Here is a 16,638-nt window from a genome sequence, read left to right as displayed (position 1 = left end):
GCGCGAGAGAGTAGGAGGCCTCTGCCCCCGCAGAGATCCACGGAGATTGCCGAGCGCGGCCGAGCGTCGCCGACCGCGCCACTCGGCCGGTATCCCGAATAATACTAGCACAGCGGCCATATTTCAAATGCACATTGTTATAAACAGTCATTTAAGGAGGATCAGTTACGTCAAAAGTTAATAAATCTAATATATTTCAAGATTCATGAATTTGACGTTGCGTACAGCTTTACGTTTTTTATCTTTTAAAATAGAAAATATATAATTAAGTTAAAATTAAGATATAAAATATAACATTAATGATTTATTAATTTTAATTAATTAAATTCAAAATATAAAATTAATAATTAATTTATAAGTTGAAGTACAATTATGCACTGTGGAATTAAAATTTTTATTTTCTACATAGTTACTATAAAATTTCCGTGTTGGACAAACTTGACACGCAAAAATATACCAATAAATCCTTGAATTTGTTTTACTTTTTGAACAAATAAATAAAAATTAATAAATTAAATAATATATTATTTAGGAAATTATTCAATTTGAATTCTTTATTTATAATGTATTCGCAATCCTTTGTATGCCAAATTCGATTCAATTAAAAACTACTACAATTGTAACAGTTATTTAAACACTATATTTTAAAATGTAAAATTAATAATTATTTTGTGAATTGAAGTAAAAATTTGTTCTGTAGAATTAAAATTTTTTTTTCATGAATTTTTGTATACTACGCAGTTACTATAAAAATTTTGCTTGATATAATATTTGCGATTTTGAGATTAAATTATATCCTACAGGACAAATCTTGACTTTAACTTAAAAATTAATTATTAATTTTATATTTTAAAAGGGTAAAAGTTTTTGGCAATGTCCAATTCATAAATCTTGAAATGTATTAAATTTATTAACTTTTAACGTAATTCATTGGTTCTCCCTTAAATGCCCAGTCTACTTTAGCAATATAAAAAAGTTGATGATTTTTAGAAATTTTTGTTAAAGAATTTAGAAATTGATATTTTTGACTTCAATATTGCTAAATTTTTTCTTCTTAAAGGTCAGAAAAATATTAAATATTAATTTTTTTAATTCTTAGGTTTAATATCCCCAAAAACGTACTCTCTTTCTCTCTCATTACAAAAAAAAATGAAAATATTTGGCCAATTAATTTTCAAGAAAAATCTTATAACTCCATGAATTTTATAAATTTTTCAACAAAAAATGAAACATATATTATTCAGATATAACATTTTCAAAAAAAATGTAAAAAGAAATCGATTTTTTGAATCTTTAAACTGAACTTTTAAATAATGTTTTGTTTAATTAAAAAGTATCTAAAAATCATTTCTGCGAGAGATATACATATATAAAGATACGTTTTTTATGTATTACAAATATTGTGCAGCAAGTACAATGTACAATAATTAGAGGGAAAGGATAAAACAAATACGCATTTATTTAATAAAAATGACCATACCACTTTCCTCGTTATAGTCTGTATTATAAATTAAATAAGATGGTCTTGAATATTAATTTATGTGATCAATTAAAATACATAATTTAATTTCAATATTATTTTCAACTAGTATGTGTATTTACGTGTTTTCATGCACAATGTACATTTATAAATTTAGTAATTAAAAGGGTTATTCAAATCAAGTATTTATTTTCAATAAGTACATAATATCTCTCAAAGTATCAAAATTAGGTGACTGCGGCGAAGAGCAAATATTAAGATTGCAGAAGTAAATATTTACTGTTCTACGTACTGATAAGAAAACTTTCTATAACTTTGCTTATATGAATATCGTTGCGATGTAATGTAATTAAATCATTTTGACATGAAATACATATAATTATAAATTTATCTAAATAAACTGTAAATATTTTACTGTGTTTATATATGTAATAAGAACAATAATTATTTCAATTATTTAAAATCCTCAATGTGTGAGAGATTATGTTTGAAATTATTTCTGACTCGTACAATTAACTATATTTCAAATAAATTAATATTTCAAATAAATTTAAAATTAATATTGCAAATATATTAATAGATATATACAAAAACAAATTATTATTTCATACTGTGTGTTATAAGTTATAATCTATCAAGAAAAATTGTTTACATAATGTTTTATTTTTTACTTTTTAAATATACTCTGTTTCTTTAGTTCTGTCAAACTTTAATTGTGATTATCCCATTTACTACTACTAATTTTAAGTCTTTTAAAAGAGGTTGTCCACGCGATAAGTGGTGACGACTTCTGCTACGATATTCCATACCATCTGTTAATGAAAATTGTCGGTGTTTTGAATTATTGAACTAAGTTTGCAATAATTTTACGCACAAATTAATGGATTTTATACAACACAGAGAGATTTTCGACGATGTAGATGTTCGATTAGCACCGCTGCCGTAAACACGATGCTTTTAGTTAATTAACGTACCAACAAGTGTCATGCTGTCACTTGATATACATGATATCAAGCAACTATCGTGGTATTTTTCATTAAAGATTTGTCGATGTCTTAAATTGTTAAATAATATCTCTTGTTTAATAATATAATGATTTGACTATTTTGTTAATATCTCTAATTCTATACTCCTTAAAAACTGGTTCTAATCAAAATTAATATTTTAAATAATTGAAATATCAATAATAATGATCATGTTGTAAATAATAATATGTAAATAAATTTCATTTACATCCTAATACATATTTTGATAATTATTTTTAGAAATATCGCGAGGAACGCTTTTCGACAGTAAATTTATCACATCCTTCATACATGTAGTAAATTAGAGAACATAAATTCACATCAATTTAATAATATTGCGAGTAGTATTTCTTTATAATTATATAGATTTTTCTGTCGTTAATAACATGGAAATCATGTTACACAGTCATATGAAATAACTCAAAAGACTAATAAATTTTTCTTTACAAAGTTATTATCGAGTAAATTATGCTTTCATGTTAATTATTGGATTGACCAAAATGTAATGTCGTTTTTTGTGTAATAGACGATGTTTTTCAACACAAAATTGTTCCGAAGCTATAAAAATATATACATATTTTGAAAGCTTCTTTATACTTTAACGTGTAATTTTAAAAAAATTATTAAATTTGGATAAATTTTTTAAAATTACTTTTATTTTGAAAATAAGTAATAAAAAGATGTATTTTCAAGCAATTCTGGTTTTTTATTTTTGCAAAAAAAGACGCGATACAAACATTAAAAAAGATTTCCATGACTTAGATTATTTTTTTCCTTTACAGAAGTAGAAAAGCATAATTGCTCAAAAATACAATTTTTTGTCACTTATTTTCAAAATAAAATCAAGAAAATGAATGAAGAAAATTTAATCAAACGTAATGATCTTTTTTTTGTATTGTACAATATTTTTTAATATAAAACATTGTTTGTATTACACACATTTGTATTACAAAAACAATGCTTTGTATTCAAAAACATTGTTTATTGCTATAAAAGAAACGATATTACCTTTTGGTCAGTTTAATATTTTTAATAATGTATACAAATTAATATAGTAAAATAATTTATCACATTATTATTAACGACAAATGTTTATCGTCATTTTTTGACTAAGAGATTATTCTCGAAAAAGATAATTTTTTGCCGTCTATTATATGTGTCGATATATATTTATTCACAAATATTTTTCATCAAGAAAGAAACGATATATTTAAGATGTATATTGTCTTTTATCATTGACAACTAATGTCGTAATGCGAGAAAGTAAAATGTATTATTTTCCATTGCTTTTTGCATTTTTCTCTGTATAACGAATAAATTGGTAATCGTTCTCTCCCGGCTCGATATGTCAACAACAACATTCACGTCGAAATTTAATTTGACGTACTCTATGATTCTATTTGCGTCACAGCATTTTGCTGTGACGCACGTAAGCGGTTTCGCTTGAGTTTGTACGAATTCCATAAATATTGGTGCCGACTATATATGACGACGATATAAAGATTCGCGATTTATGAAGTTGCTTTATAGAGCGTAAAATTGTTGCTAACATTATAGCTTATTATTGTATATAGTATAAGTATAGATGAAAAAAAAAATTTATTGTTGTATTATAATAATTGAATTGAAGATGAAAACTTTTATTTGAAAACAATTACAAAATAAGAAATAATGATAAATTCTCACAATAATAAAAAAATTCATGTATTTGATTCCATTTTATTGGCATATACGAATGTACTCTAAAATATGTATGGTTATTAATTAATTATTAAAAGTTAACTTTACCTTGAGTACATTATAAATCGAATTTTAAAATGAGACAAACTCCTGTCAACTCTAGAAATCGTATTTCACGTAGATTTCTTCGTTATTACGCCATTTAACTTGTGTAAATTTCGAAAATGATTATATTCATTAAACACTGTACTATATACATTAATTCAATTAGCAATAATCGCACCTCCGTAGAATCTCATTGGTTACGATGTCGCCACTGTGCAAAGATGAATAATCTATATAAATTAAAAAAATGTGACCTTGTGTCTCCATCTATTCTCTTTTTCAGTACTTTCTGCAGTACTTCATAACTTGCTCTATCGATATATATTTATTATAAGTGCATATTCACAAGTACATATGATATTATATTTAATACTCGATCTAAATACAAAATATGTATTATAAAATTAATACGTTCCTCAAAAATTTATCAGTAATTTCTAATTTATTTTTAATCATATTTATTAACATATAACCTCCCAGACTGATCGATCAATCAACCTGTCAACCGTCAACTGACGTTTCCAACGGCTTGATTTTTACTTTGACAGAAAAACTGTCAGTTTACACATCGAAGTGGTTTTTATTTCATAATATAAATTCGTGCCTTATTATATTTTAAGATAACAAGAAGAAAATAGCATGGGTTTGTGTTATGCCTATAAATTACATTTTCTGAATTTCGTAAAATTTTGTATTGTGACAGATCTAATATACACATATTGTTCACGCGAGGAATGTTATAACAATTATTCATTTATACGTATTAAAATAAATTTTTCAAATAGATACATCGAATTTGTCGAGTCCAGAAGATGAGAAACAAGTTCCGAAAATTGGAAAACACTGTTCGTTCGACGAAGTAATCGGACATATCGAAGATTTGTTGTTAGGTACAAGATTATTCACACAAACATAAACTATTATTGTTAATTGATAAAATATTGTATACATTTGATGATAAATTGACCTTTTTCAGAGAAAGATTTTCAAGCTCTTCAGCAAAGATTTTTAGAAAAGTACTGGGATGTTTTTGAACCAGTGGAAGACAACAAATTAATTTACACTGACATATTTAATGAATATGTAAGTCTCTTGTGTAAAAATCTTAAAATTCTGCAAACTGTCACAATTTATTCTCTAAAACATTATTTCACGTGTTTCAGAATAAAGCTGTAGAGACATACATTGAGGATTATCTTAAAAAAGTCATGCCACAATTCACAATAGACATTCTTTTACATCAATTAAAGTAATTATAATAGTTTCTTATATTAGAACTTCTCTTAACTTTTATCTAATAAACTTTTTATTTTGTATGTTTGTAGTGAAAAACAGGCAGAATTGGAAGGTGAAGTCTTTGAAGTATTGTCAACAATAACAGACTTTTTGGCTTTTAAGGAAATGTTTCTTGATTATAGAGCGGTATGTAAAATCACTTAAAATTTTTTTATTTTTTGATCTGTGTGTAATCAAACATTTTTTATAGGTAAAAGAAGGTAAAGTTGAAGATCTCAGCTGTGGGATAGCTGTTACATCTTTGAAATCCTATGATGCAGAAAATTGCAATACATTACCAAGATAATACTTATGATTTTAGTATAAAAAAAAGATGCCTTTTGAGATAAAAAATAGGACATATTAGAAAGAGGTTTAAAATATTATATATATATATATATATATATATATATATATACAAGTGAAACAAACATATTATATTCAGTATTTATTAATGATCTTCTGCAGAAATCTATATCATATCACGTTTTTTACAAATAGAAATATAAAAATAATTTAAATATCTACTCAGCATTTTTCTGACAGCATTTTGTAGACTTTTTTAAAGAGAAAGAGAGAGAGAGCACAACCTATATGTAACATATATAATTACATTTTTTTAAATCTCTGTTTTTGTCAACCATTCTAATGCATATTTTGAAAATATGTGCAATTATATTTTATTGTACTTAAAATTAAAAAAACAAACTTTTTGATTAAAGTATTTAAAAAAATTTGAATTTTTTAATTAATATGTTGGTTAATAAATACAAGTAGAACGTTTTTAAATATTCAGACCAAGAATAAAGCTTTTCGAAATATATTCAAAAAAGTACTTAATAGTAATACAAAACAATACTCATTTTTAATGCATAAGAATTTCCATTTGTACAAGTTTGCTATTTGTTTCGTTTGGCATACGATATGGTAAGGTTCCCGCAAAACTCGTTAATGCTCGAGCTTGTTCTCTTAGATCATGTAGCTGCTGGTCCCTCGTGATTTCGTCTCCCGGCTCTACTGATCGCAATTTCTGATATTGGCGATACAATATCGTCATAGTAGCTAGAAGAACATCAGCCAATGTTCCAGCTACTTCAGGCGACACACGACGTAAAGCGTTCACTCTTTCATCAACTTCCTTCACATGAAGAGGCAACATCTTTGCATCTGCAATTGTCTAAAGAAAAAATGTATCACGTTATTTAATTTTTTTAACTATACTAAAAAACATTTACTCCTGCTCTATATTAAAGAATTACTTACTCTAAGTGCACTTTGATATTGTTCATTATGGAATTGATCAAAGAAAACCATAAGATTTTTTAAGGTATAGAACGAAGACACTACTTCTGAGGGTGCTTGGATTACAATGTCTTTATATCTAAAAAGATTTATAATAAAAATAACAAGTTTAAATTAAAAAATGTGTTAACCATCTATTATGTCGCAGACGTGTAAATTTACCTTGTACCGATGTCCATAGCCATGGTTTGTAATCGTGATCTGAGAGAACCAGGCAATCCTTTTTGACTGACAACTTGCGTTAAGAGTGTGCACATTAAACTGAGGACTTTCTCATGATTTCTAGCTAAATCGTACATTACAACTGCATCTTCCAGCAGACCTTTTCTGTACAACGTTTCAGCGCAAATATTTATCACGTCGTCCGTATTAATTTGGAATTGATCCAAAATACCTGGAAGTCTTCTATCTTTGTCAAGTTTTCCTATCAACAAAACGCGATTTGCAGGAGAGGCATCCACTACCATTTCCGCAGCAGACGCGGCAAACATGTTGCGATCGTACGGATCCTTCATACACCTAAAAGCAAGGCATCATTAAGCAATAAAAAAACATAAAATTCAATTGATTTTACACGATAAACAGCAAAAAGATACAAAACTACCTCAACAAAAAGAGATAATGAAGACTTTCTTTTGGATCTGACGATTCAAATCTTTTAATGTATAACAATATCAGTCTAGCGAAATTCAGTCTTTTTGCTGGCGGTTTATCAGCGGGATCTACGCTAATCAAAGGCGCTAAGACACTTTGACTAACAGCTAATAAATTGTGTTCGTGCATAGCGGCTGCTAAATGAACCGCGTGCGGTAGATGCCTCGCTCCAGCACCAGTGGCTAAAAACTCTATTGCTGCTTCGAATTGTCCAGTCAAGAATAACATCGAGAAATATAAAAATGGCTGCTCGTGTGCGTGATAATAAGTTTCTCCTGCAAATTGTATCGATTAAAATATCTGAATTTTTGAAAAAAAAGACTATTTAAAAAAGCTGAAAGTAGTATTACCATATATTTCTGAGATCGTAGTTTGCAAATAATCCAATGTCAATTTATTCTCGACATCGACCTGATATCTTACTTGACACAACTTTAACCATAAGTAATCGTCCGCTGTGGCTATTACTTCGGAATGCAAGTCGTCCGGCTCGCAAGGAACCAACGCACAATATGCCGCTCTTTTGTATAGGTCACTGACGGATCGTACTTGCTTTCTGTAGTGTAACTTTAGAATAGACTCCGCACGACTACTTGGATGGTGTTGCGGGTCATCGCAAGCTTCCTCTAGAGCCGTTTTAAATTCCGAGAACTCTGTACTGCATTGATTCAGACACTGTAGCGCGGCTTTATAATCTCCGGATCGCATGCAATAATATACCAGAGGCCACAATGGCTTGTCTTCGACCATAACATCTTCCAAATCTCTCAAATTTTGTACTTTGACACCCACAAAACTCTTGACCAGAGGAATCGTGCCTGGAACGCCGCCTCGTTTCGCCTGCACCAGATTCTCATTGATTATAGAATTCATGAAGTCTCTATATCTGTTCTCCAGATACTTCTTGGCTTGCAAAACAATTTTTTGTTCGATCGCAGGACTACTTCTGGATTTAATTTGATCCCCTCTAGGTGTTGGTGGAATATCAACCATACATTTCACCATTTGCCACAAGTCTACTATCTTCTTGTCGTTAAATGACTCAGAAGCTTTGCAGAATGCATTAAATAAACTGGGTCGCGTTATACCTCTTAGCACATGATCATTGTAATTCTGTAGTTCTTTCACATACGCGACTTCTATGCTGGAGAGACCACTTATCATTGAACCTGCTAGTTTTGTACGCTGTGGTGCTCCGCGTAAGTCTACTAGCTCTCCAGATGGAGCAGTCATAGCATTTATTATTTCAAAACGCATTTGCTTCCACTCACCCAGCATATGTTCCATTTGTTGAGCTCTCGTAAGTTCAAACGTCTAAAAAGTAGATTTAATGTCTTTCTATTATTACAAATAAATACATGAATGTTTCAACAATTACTGTTACATGTACATACATCTTTGTGAACCTGTTCGATGATAGAAAGAATCGCATTTTCCTTTTCATTTCTAAGATAACTGACAATGTCAGTGTCTGCGATGGGATCTAGTGGTTCAAACGTGCGTCTTGCGCTAAGTGAATTTAACTTCTGTGAGATTTGAGACAAGTCTATCCCTCGAGAACCTAGTAATACATGGCTGAAACATTTATTTTAGATATATTAACAGAAATATACACACAAGTTATACTATACGTAAAGCACAGGAAATTAGTAAAGAAAATTGACATAAAATCACGAAAAATCTTGAAGTAGACTCACGCTTGGGCCTCGTTGTCCTGGGTGGTGGTTTGCGTGACACGGCACCAAAGTTCGTTAGAAGCCTCCAATATCTGCTGGAGATTTCTGTCGACATGCGGCATATCATCGTTTCCCTCGGCGGCTGCTGATATCCGTTCCGCCGATCTCAGCAGTTCGCTGAAGCCGGAATCGGCTGTCAATCGCGTGGTATCAGTGAGCAACATATCCGTGTGGCCGGTATCGCCCATGTTCTAATGACATAAAAGAACCGGTATTATTATTCCTCTTTGAAGCTTTCGGCGTTCGCTGGACCAGGTAATCACGTGGTACTATATCGATAAAATCATACCACAGAATAAAATATATAAATTGCGCGGCAAAGAACACCTAACCACAAAATATGAATATTATAGAAGGGACACGAGATGTATTCTTGAGTCAAAATGGCGGCTATTTTTCCCCTAATTGCGGTACTTTGTGATCTAGTGACTTTAGATATTGGATCTCGATGGAAACTCTATTCGATGGCCAATCGCTACGTCAGACAAACGTTTTGTCCTGTCAATGTAATACTAACCTAACCTAACGACACTCGGTGCGTCCATCCTGGAGATACGTTAACCTCACTTTTTCAAAAAATTGTTTAATTTTATACAGTATCGAGAGTGATTATTGAACCTTTAAAATCTTGTTACTAGAAGGAATATATCAGAAGGTAGGATATTAAAATAAATATATTTTTATCAAAATTGAAAATATATTGATATTCAAAATATGTATCACGATTATCTATTTAACGAAAAGTTTTGATATGACTGTCATTTTTATATTTTGTAGGGTCTCGATAATGATAAATAAGACAGATTGTTTACCGATGTATATATATAAAATTTAAATAAAATGAATATTGATAAACTTATCAAGAAAAAACAATATGCCAAGCGAGATAACAATCTCCATCAGCTGGCCGAGATCACGAAGGATCTCGGGGACATGTACTTTGAAAATGAGCAACCGACGAAAGCTCTGCAAGAATATACGGAACAGTTGAGTATCTGTGAAAATTTACAGGATAAGTTGAATTGTGCGATAGCCCACAGAATGATTGGAGAGGTTCACGCAAGCTGGGGAGATTACAAGCGAGCTTTGATACATCAGAATCTACATTTGGAAGGTGCCAAGGATATAAAAAACTTGATAGAGGAACAACGTGCATTTGCTACCCTGGGTAGAACTTATTTTTGCCTAGCCGAAAGTTTAACCGATCGCTCTCAGAAACGCAATGAAGCTTTGGCGAATGCAAAAATGGCTTACGTGAACAGCATGGAATTGTGTGAAAAATTAACAGGAAACGAAATCAAGCCGCAGGAGAGAACGCTGATGCGTGCGAGACTCCTGCTCAACTTGGGATTAACATTGGAAACACAAAAAGAGACTAAACAGGCAATCAATCTTATCGAACAAGCAACTGAGCTGTGCGTATCGAACAATTTTCAGGAAGATTTACATCGAACGTGCATTTCTTTGGCAGCTATATACGAACGACAAGGCAATTACAAGCTGGCACTGAATTATATTGAAACCGCAGCCACTGTACAAGACATACGCCTGAAAACCGAAGCAAAAGTATCAAAGGCCGAGCTGTTTATGCGGATTGGAAAATGGATTGAAGCGCGTAAAGTACTGATTTCTCTGTATACAAGTAAGGGATTGCCGAGGGACATTAAACATCAAGTGGAGAAATATTTAAGGATCGTTGTGACTCTGTGTCGAGCGGAAAACAATCTTCTCATCGAGACTGATACTAAAGTTAAGCAAAAATTATACGAAACCTTGGGCGATGCGGCAGTCGCTGCGCAATGCTTCGACAAGGGTGTGGAATATTATCGTCATATGCTGGCCTGCGCGGAGGAAACGGGCGATCAAATAAGTATTTCCTTAGTAAGTCTAGCTCAAACGCTCAAAGACGCAGGACGACATAAGGAAGCGCTACCTTTCGCGCAAAGAGAGCTCGGACTCTGCACTAATCCTCGGGAAAAATGTAGATCGGCGCTGTTCCTAGCAGATTTGTTAATAGCGGCAAACTCTGCCGATGCAGAAATCCGGGAGTATTACACCATGGCGTTGAGTTCAGCTAATGAAAGTGACAGTGTTAAGCTGCAAAAGTCCGTTGCGAGAGAACTCGTCGGATACTTGGAAAGTACAAGTCAGTTCGACGAGGCAAAAGATATGAAACAGAAAGCAGGATTGATATCGGATGAAACACCGAGTGATACGGAAAGCGAAGCGGCGTCCGAGGAGAGTGACAAAATTGGCGCGGACATTTGTTTAGAGGAACTGTCTGATCTCGAAGACGAAGAAAATGTCAAGAGAACAACTAAGAAGAGAATGAGAACAGCAATAGTCAAGAGGAACGCGAAGGGTGAAACGCAATTGCACGTAGCATGCATTAACGGTGACGTCGGTACCGTCGAGAGATTGTTATCGTCTGGTCACCCTACGAACGTTAGAGATCACTGCGGTTGGTCTCCTCTTCACGAAGCTGCGAATCATGGTCACGTGGATATCGCGGAATTGCTCTTGCGACACGGTGCGAACGTCAACGATCCAGGTGGCATGTCTTGCAAAGGCGTGACACCACTTCATGATGCCGCATGTTGCGGACACTTTTCGATGATGCAACTGCTAATGCAACACGGCGCGAACGTTACGTTGAAGACTCACGACGGCGACACGATATTAGATTGTTTAAATGATTGGAAAGATCGAGTGGGAGACCTAAGTCCTAAAGATTTAATAGAGTACGACATGATGTGTAAGAAGCTTTTCACCTTTATTCCAATAAAGAAGAAGCGAAAGAAACCCTCGGACAACGCTCAAATATCGGATAAAGAGTTTGTACAATCTCCGGATAAAGAAGCTGAGGTTGAAAAGATATCTGCTGGTGAAGATTATAAAAGAACGATAGCAAATCTAAGATCTTTCAACAAAATTAATACAGTTGTCGCATTCAAAGGCAGTAATGATGCACCTCTAGTGAGCGAGGAGCAGGTTCTCATCGACGACTGGCTGGAAGATGATATCGGGAGTACAACAAGAAAAAAATCCATGTCAAATCACATTGCTACAGGCAAAAGAAAGTCTGATGAAAATATAGAGAGCAGTACGAAAAAATTAAAGTTAAAATATACGTTTCAAAATGAAGAATACCCAAACATAAGTGATGAAGACAGCATTGAAGACAACGATGAAGACAGTACTGCTACTGAAATTATTCAATTATCTGAAAAACCCAAGAGGGCCAAGAAGAAACGACAGACCTCTTTAATATCAAGTGGATTCACTATGTCTCGTTCACCATCGCCGTTGATTCATGAATTGCAATCATCTCCGCGTATCTCGACATCTTTTAAACAACAGCAGGACACAGAGTATGTAAATTTACGTGTATTTGTTAAGGAAGACGCGTTCGATTTAAAAGTAGCAGTTTGCGAAGACGAAGAAGAGTTTCTCACGTGCATCACAACTACTGTCGAATCCATGTTTTATCGTGAAACCGCTTGTACTGCCAAACTACTCTTACGGTCGATAAATGGGGACGTAACAGTAACGAAGGAAAGCATTTTGAAAGTAGCGGTCGAGGAAAACGCTAGACTAGAATGCGAGGTGATCGAACTGAAGACACCGTCCATCGTTCAGCGATACAAGACCATCTGTCATAATCACGATTCGAATCCCCGCGAGAATATGCTAAGCTGTTTGAAGTCTTGCGAAAATACATCCATACTTCGTACGAAACCCGATGATATCGTTAAAGAACTGATTGTACCATTGTTGAAGACCTTGCGATATGAGAGGAACGTTACATTGTTACAGCTGTCAGGCACTGTACTGGGAACGGTAGGAGCACATTTGCATCGATGTCTCTCGAATCTTTCATCTCTGCAAGAACTCTATTTAAAGGGCTGCGACATCGACTTTGCTTGTCTACGTCAGATAAGCTCGTTGCCATCTCAGTTGAGGGTCCTCGATCTGAGTTACAATCCATTAAGTTCAGAAAGTGGCGACACTCTTAGAGAACTGATCGCGTCTCTGAGATACTTACGGACTCTCAATTTACGTTACTGCAAACTTGAAGATTTTCATCTTCCGCTCGACAATCCTAATCTGACGAGTTGCGATATCTCGTGGAATAAATTAAGTCGCGAAGCGACGACTTATTTTTTGAATAAACAATTACTCGATTTAAATCTGTCCAATACGACTTGCTCCGGTAAATTCGTCTCGAGTTTAGTCACGGCCACAGCTTTGTCATCAAACTTGGAATCGCTAGAACTCTCATTCTGTGACATAACAGACTCCGATATAAGGATTATTCTGGAACACTTGCCTAAACTCTTAAAATTAATACTTCGCGGAAACACAAATGTAACTGTATCATCTATAAATGTATTATTGAATCGTCGACCTACATTAACTTACATTGATGTTAGCGGCTGTAAAAATGTTGCGAGTAGTCCGGAGAAGGAATTACTTATACAAAATCCCGAGATTTGTACGTTATTAGCTACCATGGAGCCTAATTTATGTGATTTGTGGATTAAATTATGGCGTGGTGCAGGTACTGTAACGAAATTGCCTCATAACTTAGCAATCTTTAAACCGATAAAATTTTTTGCCGAAAATGATCTTAAAATCTGATTTTACACAATATTGATAAATTTATATATATATATATATATATATATATATATATATATATATATATATATATATAAGTTTGTACACTTTGTATATATTTGTATATAGGTAGCATATGCGCGTGCGTACACAAACATACACATATATACGTATATATGTATGTGTATATAAAATTTATAGTTTTATATATAATTTATATGAAAAAATTTCGAAAATTTTATAAGTATATTTTTCAAACAAAATAATTTATATCTCGTGAAAACATACAATTTTTATACAGTAATGCTTGTAAAATAAACTAATTTGTTACATAAAAAAATTATCTTTTAGAATTTTGTCAAAAATATCGACATCTAGTGTAATATCATTTTTTTTTTTTTTTTTTTTTTTACGAGCCATTCATTTCTCGAGTGAGCAAATCTTTTTTTTCACTCTCCATTATTTCCATTGAGATTTATCAAAATAGCTTCTGGAAAATAAATCACTGTTTTTCATTTGATGACAGTGACTGATCTCAGTGCATGTTACATAAAACAAGAAAATATATAGAAAAGAATGATTAAGTGATAGTTTACCTTTATTTTCAATATGTTGGTGAACGATATAAAATAGATTTTATAAAAATAATTTATTTCAGTTCAAAGGAATAACATTTATTCCCAATTTTGCATTGTATCTCCTTGACATGTACATAAGCATCTTCCACATTTTCTGCCAAAAATTTGTTTAAACTACAAGTAAGAGATGGCAGAATTTTTTGCAAATACATTTGCTTATCTCCAAGACACCAAAAGAAGCTAATATGGTATGAAATATCCTATAAAAGAAATATATTAATATCAATATAATAGAAATTCATATATCAATTGGTTATTAGTCCTTCACTGCAGTCACATTAAATTACGGGAGTCAGAAATGATAAAATTTATTTCATGCACTAATATATGTTCAAATATGTTACTTTTTTCATGATAAAATGTATCACTAGTTTTCTCTGCTATCTTGCATGTATTAAGTTAATTCAATATATCTTATATATTTTCAAAAATAAATAAACCTTAAGATGCTTGATAAAGATTTACCAATTTACAAACTATAGAATTTTTATATTTTACCAATAATATATTTTATCAATATACATATATTTTACCAATCTATTATTATAAACATAAATGATATGAGAAAAAATGTAATTTATTTCATAATGCAAAAAAGAAATTCAAATAATTATTTGCTTTCAACATGTTTGCAGTGAGGGATCAGAAGTCTCACAAATACAAGTTAACACATTTGTTTTATATTATGTATGTATTACTTGATTTTTAAAAATGGAGATGTACTTTTGTGTACCTTATAAAATGGTGGCAATTGATATTCAGCTAGTAAACAATCAATAGCTTCTGTTAGGCGCTTCAATGTACCATCCTCATTTTGACAGTAAATTCCAAGGAATGTGCGAGTTCTCTCCTCATTGCAGTATACTTTCACATCTGTAAGTTGTACGATGAATTGATGGAATCCACGACACAATAATTTCAAACCCTCTACGAACGATTCAATCCAATGAAACTTTAGGACCAAGGTACGACTTAGACTAATATGAAGACTAGAAATAATCTCGCCTTGGACTGGCAAGTTATTCGCTACAGATTTCATCCAGGTACAAAGGCAATCACTGGTAGTATCTGAAATAAATTTGAGTTCTTTCTATATCTCATTTGGTAAAATCTAATCAATTACAATATATAATAATTTCCAAAATCATTCAATGAAAATTAAGTACATTAACCTCTTGATTGATCAATCTTCAAAAATAAAATACTTACAATCTATGTAAACTAAGGTTGCCCAGTTACCACGTTCGTGTTTGAAACTCCGTATCCGTCCATCATGATCCGATGGATTGTCAGTTACTTCTTCATATGTAACTCCTTTCAATGACAAAATACTTTCAGGTAATGTTAGCCTAGTTTGTCTAAAATATAAATCAAGGGATATATGTATGATATTTGAAAAATAGATGTTATATTTTCTTTCTGAAATTACATACATGATTTTAAGTTTGAACTATATAATTGTTTTTATCATATTATAGTTATTTATATTAATGTTCATATAAATAAATGATTTTAGTTTTAATTTTATGTAAAAATGCTATCACTTTTTATCTCATTAAACTTAAAAAACTTGAGAGCTATAGAATTTTTAATATTTCGCTATAATCGAGAATAAAACTTCTAGAGACAGGTAAAATTTAAATAACACTAAATAATCTAGAATAATATAAGAATAATAATAAATATATAATTTACTTGTTTACAATTTTATCGTCATCTTCCTTCTTTTCATCGTACTCATCTTCGTCCGAGTCGGAAAAATATGTTTTTATCAAATGCAAACCGGCCATCTCTATTGCATATAATTTTTATATTCAACATCAACTGCATAAATTTATCATCACCATTTATTTATCAAAATATAATCGAAATCCACAGTTTTTTTGGAAACGAGTTACATATAAAATGCACTTGACAGTCACTCAATCTTGGCGATCAAAACAAGCATAAACTAAAATAGATAAAGAGAAGATAATGAAAAGAAAGAAATTTTAATTCCATTTGTTCTGAGTTCTGATTAATCAAATTTCAATTTAATCTCCAATCTCACCTAACATTTCGCTTTTAAGGTAAATTTTCACGAGACGCTGAAACTGATTGTTTGAGCGACAAAAAGGATCACG

The 16,638-nt window shown here is 31.8% G+C and overlaps 4 protein-coding genes and 1 non-coding gene across 7 annotated transcripts; 2 read left to right on the top strand and 3 right to left on the bottom strand.

The window, feature by feature from the left end:
- Positions 1-4,388: 4,388 nt before the first annotated feature.
- On the bottom strand, positions 4,389-4,513 carry LOC140664339 (U4 spliceosomal RNA). The gene has a single exon (XR_012046438.1). It is a non-coding gene; the product is annotated as a U4 spliceosomal RNA (small nuclear RNA).
- Positions 4,514-4,614: 101 nt separating this feature from the next.
- LOC140663529 (ADP-ribosylation factor-like protein 2-binding protein) lies at positions 4,615-6,290 on the top strand. Its single transcript, XM_072887760.1, has 6 exons — positions 4,615-4,933; positions 5,076-5,180; positions 5,267-5,373; positions 5,454-5,539; positions 5,616-5,712; positions 5,777-6,290. Exons 1-6 carry the CDS (start codon positions 4,930-4,932, stop codon positions 5,870-5,872), a joined length of 495 nt encoding a protein of 164 aa, XP_072743861.1. The 5' UTR covers positions 4,615-4,929; the 3' UTR covers positions 5,873-6,290.
- An 81-nt stretch (positions 6,291-6,371) lies between these two features.
- On the bottom strand, positions 6,372-9,673 carry LOC140663526 (nuclear pore complex protein Nup93). Its single transcript, XM_072887756.1, has 8 exons — positions 9,547-9,673; positions 9,219-9,448; positions 8,916-9,096; positions 7,872-8,835; positions 7,472-7,796; positions 7,030-7,386; positions 6,829-6,946; positions 6,372-6,742 (listed from the first exon to the last, which is right to left on the bottom strand). Exons 2-8 carry the CDS (start codon positions 9,443-9,445, stop codon positions 6,431-6,433), a joined length of 2,484 nt encoding a protein of 827 aa, XP_072743857.1. The 5' UTR covers positions 9,446-9,448; positions 9,547-9,673; the 3' UTR covers positions 6,372-6,430.
- Positions 9,674-9,742: 69 nt separating this feature from the next.
- LOC140663525 (tonsoku-like protein) lies at positions 9,743-13,955 on the top strand. Its single transcript, XM_072887755.1, has 2 exons — positions 9,743-9,912; positions 10,035-13,955. The coding sequence occupies exon 2, from the start codon at positions 10,098-10,100 to the stop codon at positions 13,896-13,898; it is 3,801 nt and encodes a 1,266-aa protein (XP_072743856.1). The 5' UTR covers positions 9,743-9,912; positions 10,035-10,097; the 3' UTR covers positions 13,899-13,955.
- Positions 13,956-14,507: 552 nt separating this feature from the next.
- Positions 14,508-16,617, bottom strand: LOC140663527 (U6 snRNA phosphodiesterase 1). 3 transcript variants are annotated; one of them, XM_072887758.1, is made up of 5 exons: positions 16,566-16,617; positions 16,211-16,466; positions 15,725-15,873; positions 15,249-15,583; positions 14,508-14,715 (listed from the first exon to the last, which is right to left on the bottom strand). In XM_072887758.1, the coding sequence occupies exons 2-5, from the start codon at positions 16,303-16,305 to the stop codon at positions 14,527-14,529; spliced, it is 768 nt and encodes a 255-aa protein (XP_072743859.1). In that variant the 5' UTR covers positions 16,306-16,466; positions 16,566-16,617; the 3' UTR covers positions 14,508-14,526. The 3 variants fall into 3 exon arrangements, with proteins under 3 accessions (XP_072743859.1, XP_072743860.1, XP_072743858.1); XM_072887759.1 differs by lacking the exon at positions 16,566-16,617 and having other exon boundaries at positions 16,219-16,559; XM_072887757.1 differs by lacking the exon at positions 16,566-16,617 and having other exon boundaries at positions 16,211-16,558.
- Between the last annotated feature and the right edge of the window lie 21 nt (positions 16,618-16,638).

Source organism: Anoplolepis gracilipes, chromosome 3, assembly GCF_047496725.1.
Source record: "Anoplolepis gracilipes chromosome 3, ASM4749672v1, whole genome shotgun sequence".
Lineage (NCBI taxonomy): Eukaryota > Metazoa > Arthropoda > Insecta > Hymenoptera > Formicidae > Anoplolepis > Anoplolepis gracilipes.
The sequence above is the reverse complement of the archived record's forward strand: the minus strand, read 5'-3'. Positions and strand labels throughout refer to the sequence as shown.